Source organism: Octopus bimaculoides, chromosome 1 (genome assembly GCF_046866305.1).
Source record: "Octopus bimaculoides isolate indiv1 chromosome 1, ASM4686630v1, whole genome shotgun sequence".
In the NCBI taxonomy this organism is placed as follows: Eukaryota; Metazoa; Mollusca; class Cephalopoda; order Octopoda; family Octopodidae; genus Octopus; species Octopus bimaculoides.
In genome coordinates, this window is record NC_142928.1 from 169,853,855 (window position 1) to 169,873,854 (window position 20,000).

General features: G+C 37.2%; 1 protein-coding gene across 5 annotated transcripts in view; it reads right to left on the reverse strand.

Annotated features, from left to right (window-relative positions):
- Positions 1-20,000, reverse strand: part of LOC106883200 (differentially expressed in FDCP 8 homolog) — a 65,606-nt gene that overhangs the window by 40,783 nt on the left and 4,823 nt on the right. For 3 of the 5 annotated variants that reach the window (XM_089362672.1, XM_014934130.3, XM_014934124.3), the window contains exons 2-3: positions 13,569-13,688; positions 4,278-4,670 (exon numbers count right to left, since the gene is read on the reverse strand). In XM_089362672.1, the coding sequence (XP_089218798.1) occupies positions 4,278-4,670; positions 13,569-13,671 (496 nt within the window). In that variant the 5' untranslated portion in view covers positions 13,672-13,688. Of the gene's footprint in view, positions 1-4,277; positions 4,671-13,568; positions 13,689-14,445; positions 14,465-19,071; positions 19,237-20,000 lie in introns of those variants that run through there. The other 2 variants (XM_089362668.1, XM_052972573.2) reach the window with 2 other exon arrangements.

Sequence of the window (20,000 nt, forward strand, 5' to 3'; positions counted from 1 at the left end):
CCTGTGCAGGTGGCATGTAAAAAACACCATTTTGAGTGTGGTCGTTACCAGTACCGTGTGACTGGCCCTCGTACTGGTGGCATGTAAAAGCACCCACTACACTCTCGGAGTGGTTGGCGTTAGGAAGGGCATCCAGCTATAGAAACTCTGCCAGATCAGATTGGAGCCTGGTGCAGCCATCCGGTTCAACAGTCCTCAGTCAAGTTGTCCAACCCATGCTAGCATGGAAAGCGGACGTTAAACAATGATGATGATGATGGTAAGTTTTAAACTTTTACTGATTTTTAACAAGTAACTATTATAGTTCTATGCGAATGCCTCCTGTGTATGCATACATCATGCATGTGGGTGCCTGCATAATATGTGCATCTGTAGGCAAGTGCAAATAGGTGCACATCTCTCCATCTCTCACAGTGGAAGTGCATGCGTATATTACAGACCAATACATAAGCACAGATGTTTCCTTCAACTATTTCATTTATACATACACATCATCATCATAATCCTCTCCACCATCATCACCACTGACCTCCACTGATTAAAGTAACATCTAAACAGAAAAAAAAAATCAAACACAACAATATTTCTCTGTGTGTGCGTGTGTGTGTTTGTTTGTCCATCTGTCTGACTGCATGCATGGGCAGGCGGGTGATGGCAGAGTGGGTGGAAGAGGCGGAATCAAAGCTTTCTGAACAGAATTCCCTGCTTGAGAATTTGAGTACAAAAAAAAAAGAAAAAAAAAAAAAAATCATGGTATAAATATTTGACATGGTATAAATCATGGTATAAATATAGTAATAATGTATGAGAGGTTAGTTGTACTTTTAGGCACAAGAACTAAACTCAACTATAGCTGCTACTACTTAAGTTACCAAATATAGCATACAAAAATCAACACTGGTCCAATTTATTTTACTTCAAATATATGAACCAATAACAACAAAGTAGTCTCTGCACAGTCATTTGATTTGCTAGAAATAGTAGCCACATTTAAATTTCGTCAAATCACAGCACAGTAACTTACTAAAAAAAAAAAGAAAAACAAAGGAAGGACACACTGAAAAATGTATTCTTAGATATACCAAAAAGACAGTATGGTTACAGATAGAATGCCTTTGATTCTAAATACTGCTTAGTCAGGGCTTTCCTGGGGTTGAACAACCACAATTTCATTACTATTTTCATACACCAAAGATAAAATTTGAATTCCTATATACATCATCATCGTTTAACGTCTGCTTTCCATACTGGCATGGATTGGACGATTTGACTGAGGACTGGCAAGCCAGAAGGCTGCACCAGGCTCCAATTTGATCTGGCAGAGTTTCTACAGCTGGATGCCCTTCCTAATGCCAACCACTCTGAGAGTGTAGTGGGTGCTTTTACATGCCACCAGCACGAGATGTATAATATTACAAATTCAATCAATCTAGTTCCTAATCCAGAAGTCTACATCATCATCATCAGTTTCTGTCATTTCTATACTGCCAGGGACAGGACATTTCAAAATGATCCAAATCAGCTCCTACCCAAAGTTATTATCCTAAATGGTTTTGGAGATCATGTCTAACTTGTACATTTCATTTGGCTTTGTTCCTGCAGCCAGATGCCCTTCCTAACACCAACCACTTTTCAGAGTGTAATGGATTATATATTTTGTGACAGCATCAGCACTAGAGAGGTTGTCATATCCTTCGCAAGACTAAATAGTCCTCATGGTGTCTCTTTTCAATCACAAACATCTCCCTTCACAAAGCATATTCAGTGTATTTTATCATGGTAGCAATATTAGAGAGTTGTTGCCATTGTTTCAAGTCAGACATGGCTGAGAGAATGAACGGTGTGACAATGAGACAAGAAAAAAAATTCAGTAACCAGAAACATGGAGTCAGTACAAGGTAATTAATTTTACACCGAAAAAGACGAAACAGAGAAGAATTCAATATTTTGGCCAATGGTCCTTCAAGAACAAGAGAGAGAAAAAGAAAAAGTGTTCTATGAAAAGCAGTGTTTACAATGACAACCACATGGTGAAATGAATAACAGGAGTAGGTAGTGCAGAATGGTGTTTTAAAGCCAAAAGAATAATCTATTGCCAAGGAAGAGGCATGGTGAGAGCTTCTTGCTAGGCAATAAAAATGTATGAGCATGTTACATATGCACGTATGCGTAAGGCAGTATTACTAAAGAAAAACAAGGTAATTATTCATCCCAGTTGGGTGGGACATTTTACTGTTGGTGGAAAACAGGGGTAAAACACTACCACAGACAACGAAATGCAACTTAGTATGACCGGAAAAATTGAAGTGATGGCCATAGATTGGAGCAAAATGGTGTTATGCCAGACATCTAAAAGGTACTCCCTAAAACAGCCCGCCAATCTCCAGCCAGTTCCTCAATGAACAGCAGGCCACAAAACCAGCATTAGGTTGCTTGTACTAGCAAGAAGATTCCACAAGAAATGTTCTTGATGGTACAAGCGAAACAGTTGGCAACATGGGAGGAAGAGTTAAGTCTGTGCAAAGTGGCGAAATTCTGGATGAAGAGACAAGTGTTGTAGCAGTAGTGAAAACAGGTAGAGCAAAGTGGAAATCAGTGAGTTTATAAAAGACAAAAGTGGAGCAGTTGGAGTGGCAAAAAAATTGAAATATCCAAGAAGTACCAGAGCTGATGGAGTTGTTGGGTGTGAAACCCAGGGCAGGGTGGAAGGAACTGGTGAAAGTAACAAGAAGTTCAGGTCTTCACAAGTAAGACAGGGTGATGGTATTTTTGTCAATGTAACACATCTGGAGTGGGTCCAGTGAAACTAAGGATAGATGACCAACAATATGGGCTAATATGACCAACAAATAGAGCAGTGTGAAGTAAAGATTTCAGGTGAAACCTGCTGGTAGGTAGAAATCTCCAGGAAAGGAAAAGTTGGGAGTGAGGGTAAGTTCACCAAAGAAGAAGATAGTCATGGAGCTTAGTTCAAGTGTGTTGTGATGATCAAGGAAGTGTTTTAGGACTAGGAGATTGTTGTCATGGAGCAGCATGACATCCATGGTGAAAAAGTTGGTAGGGACTAGGGTGGACAAGAAGTTGAAGAGGTAGAGGGCATGGTTGGTGCTGTAGATGATTCACACATGTATGTACAAAACACACTCTCACACTTTATTTCCTTTGGCAGTAAAACGGTAGTTTGGCTGTAAAATAAACACCATTCCACTGTACTTATTTCCATTAAAGGCTTTCATTGTAAATGCTACTTTCTATGGAACTTTGTTATTTTCTGCTTGTAGTTGATGAACGACCACTCCAAAATGTTGAACTCTTCCCTGTTTCTTCCTCGCAGCATGTTTTCATTGTTTTTTATACTATTTTAGAAAAGAGTGAAGGAGTAGAAGGTAAAAAATTCATCTAAATCCATTAGTATCATAGTCCCAAGTTTAAAATATGATTCATTGTTCCTTCCATTTCCTTGAGTGAATGAACTCATGGAGTACAAAAATGCTGGCCAGTGTGACAATGAAGTTGTAGTTCATTGAACATTTTTCTGCTTAAATTATTTATTTTACTCCTTTTTCAGCAAAATGTTTTATCATAAAAAAAAGTCAAGCAAAGAATGTCTAAAATTATTTGATTGCCATTCAGCAACTTAAGTCACAGCCGATGGCAACTTATCATTTTAACCATTTTTTTCTTTCAAGTTATTAATAAATAATAAAAACATTTGGTCATAGTGTGTGTGTGTGTGTACATGCAATGTTTTGTGCATAAATATGTGCACAAATCTGTGCATGGGTGCTTGCATGCATGTGCAGATATGGCTGAACAGCTAAGAAGTTTCCATTGCAACCATGAGGTATCTGGTTCTATTCTACCGTGCAACACTTTTGATAAGTTTCTTTCTTGCTTAGTCTTGGGTTGACACAAGGCTTACGAGTGAAATTCAGCAGATGGAAAGTGTGTGGAAATCCATCAGATTAATTACAGTTGTGAATTCAAAAAGCAATCCTTGTCACACATAACGCCATGTTAATTCTGACTATACATTACAAGATTACAGGCACATATACAGTACAACTTTTCTGTGGAATATTCAGCCACTTATAACACAACGAGTAGGTAATTCCATTAATTGAACAACTGGAATAGTCATCTTCAAAACCAATGAAGGATCCATTCACAGTGCACATGCACACGTGTGTGAATGTATGTGCGCATGTGTGTGTATATTTCAAAACAGGTATTGTAAATAATAATAATGAAAAAAAAAAAAGGTAATAATCACTCACTTGTTGATTCTACTTCAGAGAAGTGGTCTTCTTCAAAGATAAATTCATTATTGAAAGGGTTAAATCGTTGCCGTACAGGCTTGTTTCTGTCACCAGTATGTACACTGTTGCTACTTTCATCCATAGCTGGAGGCTTTATAGCTTTATTACCCACGTTGGGGCTTTGCCTATCTTGATTTAAGGCTGTATTACCACTGTCACCTTCAGATCTACATTCTGTCTTATACACATCATTGTTCTGTAGTTTCTCATCTGATGCTGAAAGTGGTAACTCTGCTTGCTGCTTATCCTCATCCTCACAAGTTACACACACTTTACAATCACCGAGTTCACTCTTTTCGATATCATTTAAATTTTCTTTATTTTGAACATTCTCTTTTGCAGAGTCTAAACCTGTTTTAATGGGTACATAAACACAGAAATTTTATGTAATATATTATCATGATTATCTTAATTAAAATCATTATCATTATAATTATTATTTATTTGTTAGTTCTAAATAGCATACGCAAATCAATCATGCCAAACAGTTTACTTGTGGTTCAAGAATATGTTAGTAAGATTTTTCCAAAGCAAACATTAAAAAAAAAAGTACAAGCTGCATATGAAGATAAATGCAATAATCTTTTATTGATTTTCACTTGGAGAGTTCTGGCCATGCTGGGGTACTATCATGAATATAAAGAAAATTTCTTTAGTCTTTGCAGAAATTTTTATCCTTTATGAAGGATGTTAAACAGTTTTAGTAGAGCTTAGTTTTTCGCAAAAGCTAAAATCATTTTACTTTAAAATTGTCAAATATGCTGGGGGAGGAATCCAAATTCAGCATGCTATGTCTTCAGATATTTGATAGATCTCAGTTTTCTGAAATTTTAAGTGTTTATGATATACAGAAAGGAAGCAGCCAGGTTTAAAGCTATGTAAGATAGATTTGTTTAAACATATTTAATACTTGGTTTGAGAGTACATGCACCATGTCACTGCATTTTGTAAGAAGTATCAGTAAGAGTTGGCAATAGAAAGAATATATGATTGGAAAACACTGCTGGTATAGAAAAGCAGACATAAAACAATGAAGACATCAGAAAAGTAGTTAGAAATAAATATGCAGACTAAGAGGGAAAATGCAATTAGTCAATGAGTAACAGCATTTTCATGTAGATAGCAAGCACAAGAGGCAACCCTGGACATATCTCAGTCCTGTTCTGAATTGAATAGTCAAGTATATATATTTCTCTGTACTTGCCAAAGTAAATGTAAGAAGATTGTATATTTGTTGGCACAATATAATAGAACTGCTTAAAAAAAAAATTAAAAGACAATATCCACATGAAAAACAATCAGTAAGTTAGCACTAACATATTTAATGCATAAAGTATTATAAAATTAACAAGAAACAATTATCTTGAGGATGGCTGTGAAGAAATGGAGTTTGCTTCACAACCATATAGTTTTGAGTTCTATCTCACTGTGCAGCAACTTGAATGAATGACTTGGGCTGATCAATGCCTTATGAGTCAAATTAGTACACAAAAACCGTATGGAAGCCAGTTGTGTATGTGAGTGGGTGTGTGCATGTAAATGATTACGTTCTATGTCTTCACATGAAGCCATTTTGGGAAGAACAGTGATGCTATATTGACATACACTGCTAACAAATCTTCCTCCAACTCTGCACTTTCAAAGAAACCCAAAATGAAGAATCTCTTACTCAAAAAACAGATATGAGTTAGAAGTAGGAAGAGCATTTGTCTGTACAGTAAAGCCTCAACAATAAGTATACAACCTACCCATACTAGCATGGAAAAACAGATATCAGAAGACTGAATGAATAAAAGGATATTGGTCATTGGTTAATATTTTTACATTTCCCTGATAAACACAGGAAACATTCACCATTTTTGCTGAACTAGTGATGAATGAATTGCTGAATGATGTGCAAGAATGTACATCTGCTGATGCAGGAAAACAGAATTGCATAGAAATTAACCCTTTAGCATTCAGATTACTCTGTCTAATGTAATGCTTATTTATTCACATTGTTTTGAATTAATTATGCATTATCTCACAGGTTTGAGATTTCGAGAATATGCTTCTTATATTTAGAATGACATTGCAGAGCAGGAGTGACAGACCAGATCTGACCGATTGGAACATAAAACAGATAGATTATTTGAGCTGGATATGGCTGGTTTAAATATTAAAGGGTCAAATACTTTAAGTTGGGAAATGGAAGAAAAGACAAGGTGGCTGTGTGGTAAGTAGCTTGCTTACCAACCACATGGTTCTGGGTTCAGTCCCACTGCATGGTACCTTGGGCAAGTGTCTTCTACTATAGCTTCAGGCCGACCAAAGCCTTGTAAGTGGATTTGGTAGACGGAAACTGAAAGAAGCCTATCATATATATGTATATATATGTGTGTGTGTGTGTGTTTGCCCCCCCCCACACACACACACACAACATCGCTTGACAACCGATGCTGTCCCCATAACTTAACAGTTCGGCAAAAGAGACCGATAGAATAAGTACTAGGCTTACAAAGAATAAGTCCTAGGGTCAATTTCCTCGACTAAAGGCAGTGCTCCAGCATGGCCACAGTCAAATAACTGAAACAAGTAAAAGAATACAGAAAGAATACAGTCTGTTTCATCCTAACTTGTTTAATGTAATTTAATAAACACTTAAAAAGCAATACAAGTGGCTGAAGTGGAGTTTGTCTGAAGTATTTCTCTAGTAACATTACTCAACAGGGTGCATAACTTAGAGATCAGGGAGTTTCTCCAGCTCTGGTTCTACGGATATGTGATTAGAATGTCACTGGAAATAATCACATGGTGGACTTGACAAGCTGAGTTAGCCAGCAGGAGACTGAGGGGTAGACCAAGAACCAAATGGCTGGATAATATTCACAATCTCAATTGGTCATACTCAAGAATCCAACCAGAAAGTTTGATGGTTGCTTCTGATATGGTTCTATGGAGGAGGTGCCTGAGGACTCTGCCCCAACAATCCTCCCAGAAATAGTTGGCAGAGAAGATGAATAGACAGACAAAAGGCATGGGACCATAAATAGTTGAGTCACTTATGTATTGGACCATCAACCAATAAATCAGTAGTTCATATCTTATCACCAGCACTACATTATGGGAGTATGACCAAGGATACTTAACTCTCAACAGCTGTTTGCCTAATTGATTGCAGCAAGCAGGAGTAACAGTGTGCAACTGAAAAGTATTTTGCTATGCCTTGTTCCATGTATTCTACAAGAAAAACTCCCAGCATCAGGCCAGTGTCCTTTCCTGGAGAAGATTTATCTCTCATTGTCTACTTAATGCTATAATAACTGGAGGTAAGCACCAGTCTTAGGAATATTTGTGATATGGAGAGGAGTAGATAGAGAGAGAATAAATACATGGCTGAGGAAACATTTAAGGGCACTGACCAAGTGGTCTTGGCTTACAGATGAATTATAAGAAATATTATCAACAGGTGTGACAAAGACTATCTTCATTGTAAGAACTCAGCACATTTTATACAAGCTTTGGCACATATAATGTTAATGTAATGTTTTCACTAGATTTCACAAAAAAAGATTATGCATCAATGACTTTACTCAAACTTTTCTCATGAGAAACAGCTTTGTGTCAATTGTTTCATTTGATCTTTGGCCTTTTGGAATCAGAGAGCTATGTATAAGTAACTAAACTAGGCTTTCCTGATCAGAGAAAGCTATGTATCAAAGACATCACTTGACCTTTCTTGATGGGAGAGGGGGCAATGTGCCAACATGCACATTGCTCTCTCTCAAGAGCAATGTGGTTAATTCTGCTGAACGTTTCCTAGTTGATCTTGTGCCTAACGAACCGAGGCAATGTAGAATAAAGTGTTCTGTTTAGAAACAAAGAAGCATCAGATTTGAACTCACAATCTAAGAGGAGATAGATTAATAAATAACAGGTTAAGTGACAAGGATGTTTGTCCTACAAAGACACTCTTTTCCTCAATTTCATCACTTCCTGCTACCACTGAACTTTGAACTACACTTTCAGACTGCATATATTTTGTTTCCATGCAGTTTATTTTGAGATTTACTGCTAAACTCTGATGTCCAGCTTTATCAGCATGGTCTGCAGCTGAACTGAGGTTTTCTAGGATAGGCACAATGGTGTCTGCAAATCAGAGATGAGTTTAGTACTTCACCATTGATGCTAACGCCACATTTTCAGACAATCTCTGATCACAAATATATACAAAGACATGAATGTTGAAATCTTGCACGAAGTAAGAGCAAGGTGGAAGGTAAATAAGGATATGTTCAAGGCACAATTGGACAAGACCCTGCATGCTAATCTCTTTACTAGTACTATCCTATTTGTGCCCTTATACACAAGTGAGAGATGAGCTACTACAAAGAATGACGAGCAACAACTAGCTATGACACAGAGTCACAGAAAGATCTATACTTGAAATATTACTGCAGAGGCACATCCCAAAAAAAGGTGATGTGAGAATGGAGTAGAGCGAAAGATGTGATCACAGAATACCAAAAGTAAGAGTTCTGCTGCGGCTGGATATATTGCAAGATTCACTGACAACAGATGGACCTTTGCAGTTGTTAGAACAGACAACTCAGAAGACTTATGGGATGATGGGAAGACAATATAGTTAAACAATTCAGGCCTAAAAAGAGGAGAAGGAGTCAATCAAGAGGAAAACGGAAGCACATTGTGACGAGAAATGTATAAGGACATCTGAGATGTCTGGATGTAAAGTCGATTTTTAGCAAAGCAAATTAAGTCATTTATATCAACATCCCACTGCATTCACTACTTTAATAATATTTATTGACAGTTTCCACCATCAGATGACTATAAAAAAAAAACAGACTCAGCAGAGGGCTGGATTTGACCGAGAAACAATATCTCAAACTCATTTTGATATCATTTAGTCTAGTTGCAGCATATCATAAAACATTCATCATTATTTAACATCTGTTGTTCATGCTGGCATGGGTTGGACAGTGTGACCACAGTTGGCAAGCTGGAGGAGGAGGGAGGGATGCACCAAGCTCCAGTCTGATTTGGCATGGTTTCTACAGCTGGATGCCCTTCCTAACGCCAGTCACTTTACAGAGTGTGCTGGATGCTTTTACATGGCACTGCACAGGAACTTTTACATGATTCCACATGGGCCCTTTTACATGGTGCAACACAGGTACTTTTATGTGACACTACATAGGCACTTTTACGTGGCATTGCACAGGTGCTTTTACATGGCACCACACAGGCACTTCTACGTGACACCATACGAGCACTTTTACATGCCACCCATGTGGAAACAGTCTAGTTATGCTATACCCACTTTCTTTCTAGTACATATAACTTTACTAAATTACTCTGTTTTTACTATCATGACTGTTGTTATCTGGCACATATAATTCATACACAGCAAAATCAAATTATTCAAATTAAAGAAAGTCTTTAAGATATATACATCCTATCTTATCTATAGTGACTCATTGCCTCATTATTTTCATCCTTATTGATGTCTATGATATTAGATCTTCTTCCATTTAACCCCACTATAAACCAGGAAGTTCTTCATTTTTTGCTATCCACTTGCTGTATTAGTCACAACAAAGTAAACTTTTATGCCATAGAGAAAGATAACCTCTGTATGGCAAGAAGACATTCTACAAGTAGAAGCCAAATCTTTCTCAAATCACACCCTGTTATTTTAGAAAAGAAGGATATTTTGAATCTTGTATTTACTATATCTAAGGGAAAAGACATGATCATGACTGGAATATCTTTGATCTCAGGCTTGCTTGAACAGACCTGACCTGTGAATAAACAACAGCAACACCATCATCATCATCATCATTTAATGTTCGTTTTCCATACTGGCATAGGTTGGATGGTTTGACTGAGAACTGGTAAGTTGGGGAACAGCACCAGGTTCCAATCTGATTTGGCATGGTTTCTATGGCTGGATTCCCTTCCTAATGCCAACCAGTCCAAGTAGTGGGTGCTTTTTACATGCCACCAGCATGGGTGCCAGTTATGTAACACAACCATCAGCCATGACTGCGATCTCGCTTAGCTTGATAGGTCTTCTCAAGCAAGGTATATTGCCAAAAGTCTTGGTCACTTGTCTTAGCAATAGCAGCATGAAGTTCCAAATCACTGCCCCCTGGTCTTTATATTCACGAGCTCGTGTGTGTGTGTGTGTGTGTGTGTGTGTGTGTGTGTGTGTGTGTGTGTGTGTGTGAGAATATAGATAGATAGGTAGATAGACAGTGGGACTGAACCTGGAACCATGTGGTTGGAAAGCAAGCTTTTTACCACATAGCCACACACAATTTTTTGCTTCCTGCCAACTGTTTGCACCATATGCATCCATGCTGTGCGGTCTTATGATTTGTTCTTAGCTATTAACATATGTATCTTATCACTGGAGACATGTTGTGCTTCAGAAAATGGCAATAAACTTGTCCTACTCTACTTTGCCTACTTGCCTGACAGGTTAATCGAGTGAGAGAGAGAGAGAAAGTGGGGGACAACTTGATGACCCAGCAACTAATACAGCAAAGCTAAAGCACAAGTTTGCTTGATTACAGTGCAGACAGCAAACCATCCAGTAGACTAATGGAGTAGAATTGCATAAGTGTTGCTCTTATCTTCAATTGGATATCAGCATTTCTTTTCTTACCCCCAAAGTTCTGTAGAGACATTCAATACAAGATATTCATTATCTGTATGTGAGAGGGAGGGAGACAGATACACAGACAGATAGCAAGACAGACAGATAGCAAGACAGACAGATAGCAAGACAGACAGATAGCAAGACAGACAGAGTGTGTATGTGCGTTTATTTATTTACTTTGAGTAATTTAACCTCGATAAATTATATTTTCAAAAGTTCCTTCTTTTACTGACTCATGCTGAGTCATTTTCTATTTAACTTCCTAAATATACCCAACTTACTTTTTAACATATTTTTTTCTTGAAATACACTGCCTTTCTTTCACTTTACCCTTCTTTATCACTCACTGCATTCACCTCTACCCTCATCTTTAACCATCTGTTACACCCCACTCACACTCATATAAAAATATTCACTCTTTCATCCACTCCCGTGACCCATTGTCTGTATCCCCCCTTATGCTCACCCACTTGTATTTTAAGGGTTTGCTCTAGCACCCCACCACTGCCTTCCTTTTATCTCCAGCCATGTATTGTGGGCAATAAAGAAATAAGAATCATTAAAGTATTGAAAAAATGTCTTGAAGCACTTGTTTTGGGCTCTTTACAGTCTGAGTTCAAATCCCTCAAGGATCAACTTTTCCATTCATTTTTCAGGGTCAATAAGATAAAGTACCAGTGAAGTACTGGCCCTTCAAAATTGCTGTTCTTATGCTTAAATCAGGAGCAATCATTCTTCTTATTATTATTTAGGCGGAAAGCTGGCAGAATCATTATGACCCCCAGGCGAAATGCTTAGCAGTATTTTGTCTGTCAGTACATTCTGAGTTAGCATGCTGGGCAAAATGCTTAGTGGCCTTTCATCTGTCTTCACGTTCTGAGTTCGAATTCCACCAAGGTTAACTTATCCTTTCAGGATCTATAAATTAAGTACCAGTGAAACACTGGGTTCGATGTAATCGACTAGGCCCCTTCTCCAAAATTTCAGGCCTTGTGCCTTAAGTAAAAAGAATTATTATTATTATTATTATTATTATTATTATTATTATTATTATTATTATTAGTTGTTTTGTCAGAATACATGCAATGACAAGCAAAGGCTTAAAATGCTGTTAAGTGAAAGAAGAAAAACAGGAGATACAGTTAAAAAGAAGTAATAAGCAAAGTTTAGAAAATGTGTTAATAACAAGAATCAAAAGAAATAATCTACAAATTTTTATTTTTAACATTCAAAATCCAAAATATATAAAAATATTCAACTTCAAAGTTAGTAAACCTATCATGGAGTCTCTGTATAATTGCTCAGCCAGTAAAATCTCACTCAGACTATCATTTTGGAAAAAAGAGAGGGACACATTGGATAATGTTGTCCTAGATGTGCAATACCCAAGAGAAAGACAGGGTTGTCATGGGTGAAACACCTTTTGTCACAGGCCTGCTTGATCAGGCATAATGACCTGGGGTTAAACAACAATTTGAATAAAATAAAAAAGATAAAATGAAAAATAAAAGGAATTGGGCTTAAAAAGAGTTCAGTTTAAGTTTTCTTTGAGAAAAACTATCAGAGCTATAGCAGGAGAGTGATGTTGTGACTTTCACGTTTTTCTCAAGAGTGATGTTGGTGAAGTGAAATATCTAAAAACCAAGAACTGAGACTTAGTTATAGATTAAGCTCACCTGAAATTTACTTCCACTCATAAGCATTCGATAAGTGAGAATGGCCGAATGCTTAAGAATTTTGCTTTGCATTCAGAAGGTCCCTGGTTCCATCATACTGCACAACACCTTGGGTAAGTGTCCTTTACTCTAATCTTGACCAACCCAAGCTTTGTGAATGAAACTAGAAAGATGGAAACTGTGTGGAAGCTTAGTGGGTGATACGTACATGCAATTCAAAGAGTAATCCTTTGCAGGTACTATGCGAAACCAAGTTTAGCTAGGGATTATGTTTAAAGATGCAAGAGTCTTCGGAATACTCAACCGCCAGCACTAGAAGTACTGGTCTACTCACAAATAAGTGGGTCATCCAGTAAACTTCTTGCTGAAATCAACTGAGGATCCAATTACACTTTGCTTTACATTCTTCATATCCAAACAGGTCATTTGCTTTTCAGGTTATCCCAAGAAAGATTCTCAAAGTTTTTCGACCTTTTGTTTCTCTGATTATTTTAATCAAAAACATGATCATAAAAGAGCCAGGTTTTAAAATACTTTTTTTTAACTTGCTCTGTAAAGCTGAACAATAAAAGAAATCCACTTTCATTGTGTTGTTCAGTTTGTGAAGGACTGAATTACGAAAGGGACCAACACCAGGGAGTAAAAGCTCAGTTTTCAATGAGCCAAATACGAGGCTTAATCAAAACAGTTTCACTTCCCACACAATGTTAATAATATCTTCAGTTAATTAAGGCATGAGCATCACAATTATTTCTCATCTCTCCTAGAGACCAATCTGAGAACTTGAAAAAATAACTACATAATTTATGCAAACAACTAAATTTGCAGAAGTTCCCAACACATGCTTATATGTAAGCAAATGCATATACCCACAAAAATTTAAAATTATTAGATGAATAAAATACATACCAGACTCCACATAAGTATCTTCTACATTGGATACTTTTTTATCCAAAATTGATATATTATCTGTCATTATAGGAAGACCACTTCCTTCCCATATAGACTCCATCCTGATGAGGCATCAACCTGAAAAAAAGTAGATTTTCAAATGTTAAAGTATAATAAACCTTACTACATGAATATCACTATTATCATCACCAGTCATTCATTTAGATCTTGTTCTTCTTCTGTACCATGAAGCCCTGCATTTTGACCACCAATGTTTCTTAAGATTAGTGGTGGGATAACCACTGTTGAAATACACTTCATCAACATCATCATTTAACATCCATTTTCCATTCTGACATGGGTTGGATGATTTGACCAGAGCTAGTAAGGCTAGAGGCTACACCAGGCTCCATTGTCTGTTCTGGTATGGTTTCTACAGCTGGATGCCCTTCCTAATGCCAACCACTCCACAGAGTGTACTGAGTGCTTTTTATGTGGCACGGGCACCAGTGCTTTTAACATGACACCAGCATGAGTGCTTTTTATGTGGCACCAACACCAGTATCAATTCTGCTGTGGTGGATGGGTCTTCTTGAGTACAGCAATGTGGCTGATATCTCAGAGGCCTCAGTCATCTCCTTTATAAGGGACGGTGTCAAGACACTGAGCTTTACACATCTTTTGTTTCAATTGATTTTGGAAATAATGAAGAATTTAGAAAAATAAGTCATTATTAAACTGGTATTTAGAGCATAAATTAACATAAATTAACATGAAATTTTAAAATAAGATCACTTTAAAACAGAAAGTTTGTATCGTAGAAGCAGGTATTGTCTGAAGTGAGTTGGTATAAAAATTCAATGAAAAATATATGAGAAGAGATTAACTAGCTTACATTGTTCAGAACATCAAAGGTTTCAATCTCTACATAAAATTGAATCCCTGGAGAGAGATTAAACTACAATGAGCCATGTTGAAGTCACTGAAACAATGTTTTTCCATAGAGAAGAGAATTCCAGTAAATGTCATCAAATAATATATGAAATTCTTACAATAGTCCTAAGAAGCCAAGGTCCTATTTCATGAAAGATAAGATGAGAATTAAGTTTTACTCTGGATAAAGTATACATTACAGATAACATTTCCAAAAGATAAATTAAGTGTAATGTCCAAATACACAATGGAATTCCTATCATTTGAATGAAAGGCCCAAGAAATTACACTTCATTACTGTATCTCACTTCTACCAAGAGAGAGACGGATGGCCACTGGATAATAACTGAGTGAATATGTTGAACAGTAATCATTTCTAAATACCTATATTAATTTGAAAGCTTCTATTGCTATTAATAAATTTACATGTCCATATATTTTCATACAGCAAACTTTTGATTCTTAGTTGTTTTCAAGAAGTTACTCTACCCATATGTGAAAAAAATTTAAAAAAAAGAAAAAGGCTATTTTTTAGACACAGGTATGGCTGTGTGCTAAAGAGCTTGCTTCTCAACTACATGGTTCTGGGTTCAGTCCCACTTTGTGGCACCTTGGGCAAGTGTCTTCTACTATAGCATCAGGCCGACCAAAGCCTTATGAGTGGATTTGGTAGACGGAAACTGAAAGAAGCCTGTTGTGTATATGCATGCATGTATGTGTGTGTGTGTGTGTGTGTGTGTGTGTGTGTGTGTGTGTGTCCTTCTCCACCACTTGACAATTGGTGTTAGTGTGTTTACGTCTCCATCACTTAGTGGTTCGGCAAAAGAGACCATTACAATAAGTACCCGGCTTCAAAAACAAAAAGTACTGGGGTCAATACATTCAACTAGAAATTCTTCAAGACAGTGCCCTAGCATGGCCACAGCCTAGTGACTGAAACAAGTAAAAGATAAAAGATATTAATTAGCAAACTATTGTTATTTATAAATTTTCATATAGCAAACTTTTGGGTCTTAGTTGTTTTTCAAGAAGTTACTCCACCCATGTGGAGGCGCAATGTCCCAGTGGTTAGGGCAGCAGACTCGCGGTCATAGGATCATGGTTTCAATTCCCAGATCGGGCGTTGTGAGTGTTTATTGAGCGAAAACACCTAAAGCTCCACGAGGCTCCGGCAGGGGATGGTGGCGAACCCTGCTGTACTCTTTCACCACAACTTTCTTTCGCTCTTACTTCCTGTTTCTGTTGTGCCTGTAATTCAAAGGGTCAGCCTTGTCACACTGTGTCACGCTGAATATCCCCGAGAACTATGTTAAGGGTACACGTGTGTGTGGAGTGCTCAGCCACTTACACGTTAATTTCACAAGCAGGCTGTTCTGTTGATCGGATCAACTGAAACCCTCGACGTCATAAGCAACGGAGTGCCAACAACTCCACCCATATGCAAAATCAAAACTGGACTATTGCTCACAAGGTCATGAATTTAGGACCATAATACAACTATTAGATTGTTTCTAAGTCTGCCTAGCATATAATACATAACATTTCTATTTCATTGTTACATAAAAATATCTAGCTGTTAAAACATTTACAAAACATTTTGAAAATTCCTAAATTTGCAACATATTAGAATATAAAACAAGAATAAGATTACATACTTAAAACAATTGAAAATATGAAAGTGGCTCTTTGACACTGAATGTATTTCATTAAGTGCTTTGGTCAGACTACCCTTGTTTGGACACTAATAATTATTAACAAGGAATAGGATTACATGTTAAAGACATCTTAAAAGGCATCCTAACAGATGCTGCCTGTTTAGAAGGCCACAGAAAATAGAAAGACTATTGATGTTTGAATAAATTCAGTGCAGTAGATTAACAGAATTGGTAGAGCAACAGACAAAACACCAGGTGGTATTTAGTTGAGTACTTTTATGTTATGAGTTCAAATTTCTCAAAGTCCTATGGTCAGTTTCACATTTCATTTCATCCACATCTAAGATGTGTAAAATAAGTAATAGCTGATACTTATTGGAAAGGGCACATGGCCTAGTGGTTATAATGTTGCACTCATGAGCACAAGGTCATGATTTCAATTCCTAGACTGGGTGGTATGTTGAGCTCTTGAGCAAAACACTTCACACATTGCTCTGCAATCTCTGCAGCAACTGATGTGTGGTACACTGTGCACCTGTTCAGGCAGCATCAGTTTGATGGAGGGAGTGAGCTAATGTACAACACATACATTTAATCACCATAAACAAATCACTTGTGCAGGTCATCCAGCAAAAACTGAACATTCATAAATCAACTTTGATGGGAGAGTCCATCAATTTGATATAGAGGAGAGGAAGCTAATTAACTTAAATTTCCACCACCACCAAATGCAAGGCCTTGCACCTGCCTATATTACAAATCAATAATATTTAAATGCACCAAAAGATGCATAACATTTAGCAATTTTGCTAATCATGTGCCAGAACAAAGTGGTTTAAATGGCTCAACAAAAATAATACATTCACACATAAAAAAGCATCAACAGCATATTTCCGAGTTGTACTTGTTTGTCAAGTGGCCTGACACTTCATGTGTTCACAATGAAACTATTACATCATGAAAGACACTTCTTAGTCATTTAATACACAAAGACTGTTATTCTTTTATTCTTTTATTTGTTACAGTCATTTGACTGCGGCCATGCTGGAGCACCACCTTTAGTCGAACAAATTGACCCTAGAACTTATTCTTTGTAAGCTTAATACTTATTCTAGCAGTCTCTTTTGCCAAACCACTAAGTTACAGGGACGTAAACCATTGGGAAACTGATTACAGCAGTGACTCAAATCAATTCCTAGGGTTATCTGAAGAAGGAATTTTTATATTCCGAAATATTATATCAGACTATGAATGATTGAATTATAACAGTTATTATAATCCATTGTTATTACAATGCATTATTGTGCCATTCAAAACACATTATATTTTTACAAACAATACACAATGCTTCAAGCAAACTACGATACTCTCCTATATATATACACACACACACACACAACGAGGTTCTTTCAGTTTCCATCTACCAAATCCACTCACAAGGCTTTGGTTGGCCTGATGCTATAGTAGAAGTCACTTGCCCAAGGTGCCATACAGTGGGATTGAACCCAGAACCATGTGGTTGGTAAGCAAGCTACTTTCCACACAGCCACACCTATGCCTATATTCACGTTTTAATTATTTCTTTAATAATATCATCCATTCTGTAAGAAAATAGATTAGCAGAGTCATTAGAGCATCGGACAACATGCTTTGCAATATTTAATCTAACACTTACCATTCTAAGTTCAAATCCTGACAAGACCAACTTTGCCCTTCATCTTTTCAAGATTGGTAAAATAATGTATCAGACTAGTAGTGGAAGTTAATGATGTAATTGACTAACCCACCACCTCAGTTCAAAACTGCTGGCCTTGTGCCTGAATTAGAAAGCATTAACCCTTTATCATTTAAACTAGCTTTAAGTAGCCCAAAAATTCTACCTGTTTTATGTTCAAACTGACCAGCTCCAGCCTCTCACACTTACCCGAGAAGGTCATTCTAAAAATAAGCAATTGAAATAAATATTGAAATCTCGCAGCTGTGAGATAATCCATGTGCAGACATGTGCAGGCTCGAAAGAAATGAAGCTAGTATGATCTATTGGATGTGTAATATCAGTGTATACACACAACGGAGTGTAAGCGCCCTGAGAGAAATGTTGGACATAAGAAGCATCAGATGTGGTATGCAAGAGAGACAACTACGCTGGTATGATCGTGTGCTACATATGGACGAGGAGAGCTGTGTGAAGAAGTGTCACTCCCTAACAGTGGAAGGAACCCGTGGAAGAGGGAGACCCAGAAAGACATGGGATGAGGTGGTGAAGCATGACCTCCGAATGTTAGGCCTCACAGAGGCAATAACGAAGGACCAAGACCTCTGGGGATATGGTGTGACAGAAACTGATGATGATGATGATGTGAACTTCTGGATTAGGAACTGGATTGATTAAATTTGTAATATTATACATCTCGTGCTGGTGGCACGTAAAAATACCCACTACACTTTCAGAGTGGTTGGCATTAGGAAGGGCATCCAGCTGTAGAAACATTGCCAGATCAGATTGGAGTTTGGTGCAGTCTCCTGGCTTTCCAGTTCCCAGTCAAACCGTTCAACCCATGCCAGCATGGAAAACGGACGTTAGATGATGATGATGATATGAAATCTTTGAAAGATTGTTTCAAAGAGAACCGATGGTCTGAAGCAAAGTCTTTACTATTACATAATAATCCAAAAAATTCTTATAGAAAGACTTGTGGTGAGGCTCTTGGTAAGTTCTGAACCAGTGCTCTCAGATTTATCCTAGCTCAGAACCACAACCTATTATACCATCATTAAAGGTAATGTGTCACCATAAAAAGTATTAATATCTATATGAATATGGCTCAACTGATCAGCACTGGCTGACTTATTATGGGCAATACAGCAAACTTCAAATAAAACATGGGAGCTTTCAACTAGCTTGATCAAAGGTTCTAGAAAATTTGACTTACGGTTATAAAATGTTGACAAATTCAACCACAGATTAGAGCAACTCAGCATCCCACAGTAAACAGTTGCTTTGTTCAGTGAGGTGGTCTCTCACCCTCTTTCACTTGTTATTTAACCATCAACTATTTAAACTGGCCATATCAGGCCAAAATACTCTACTTGTTTTATTTTCAAACTGGTCTCTCACACCTATCCTAAAATATCATTCTAGAAATAAACAACCATGTCATTGAAATCTCAAAGCTACAAAGTAATGCAAAACAATGTGAATAAAAAAGCATCACATTTCACAGAGAAGTCTGAATACTAACAGGTTAACATTCTTATGTAATGTTCATTATTGCAGTAACCTTAACTTTTTCTACTTATTTGGTCTTCCTCATTCCCCCTCAGAGTATTTTAGATATGATTACTATCAACATGCTCTAGTTAAGCTTTGGAGCAGAACATAAATTATCTAACAAGAAACCTAATTATATCACCTGTAAAGATACTTCTGCCTTGCAGGGTACATTGGAATTAATTGTATAGTTTCCCACCCATGAAAGAGCAGTGCCAAAATGATCATTGTGATAAATAAAGTTTCCAGTATATTCTATCTTCCGTATCACCAACAGAAGAGGCAATTGGCTACAAATGATCTATAGATACTGTTTTGTCCTGTTTGCTGTTGTCATGCTATCATCCTTTTTTTTCTACATGTTGTGTTTCAACTGTTTCCATTTGTTGTGTTTTTTTCTTTTCTACCTTTGATTTATCCATGCACCGCTATGTACAACTTGTTAACTTTGTGAAAAAGATAACCCTTGAATATCATGTACGACTCTCACCCTCTTTTCCTCGCCCTTCTCCCTTATTCCTTCCTCTTCTCTCTCTGTTTCTCTTTTTCTCCCTTACCCTCTCTGTCTATCCCTTCCCCCTCCCTCTTATT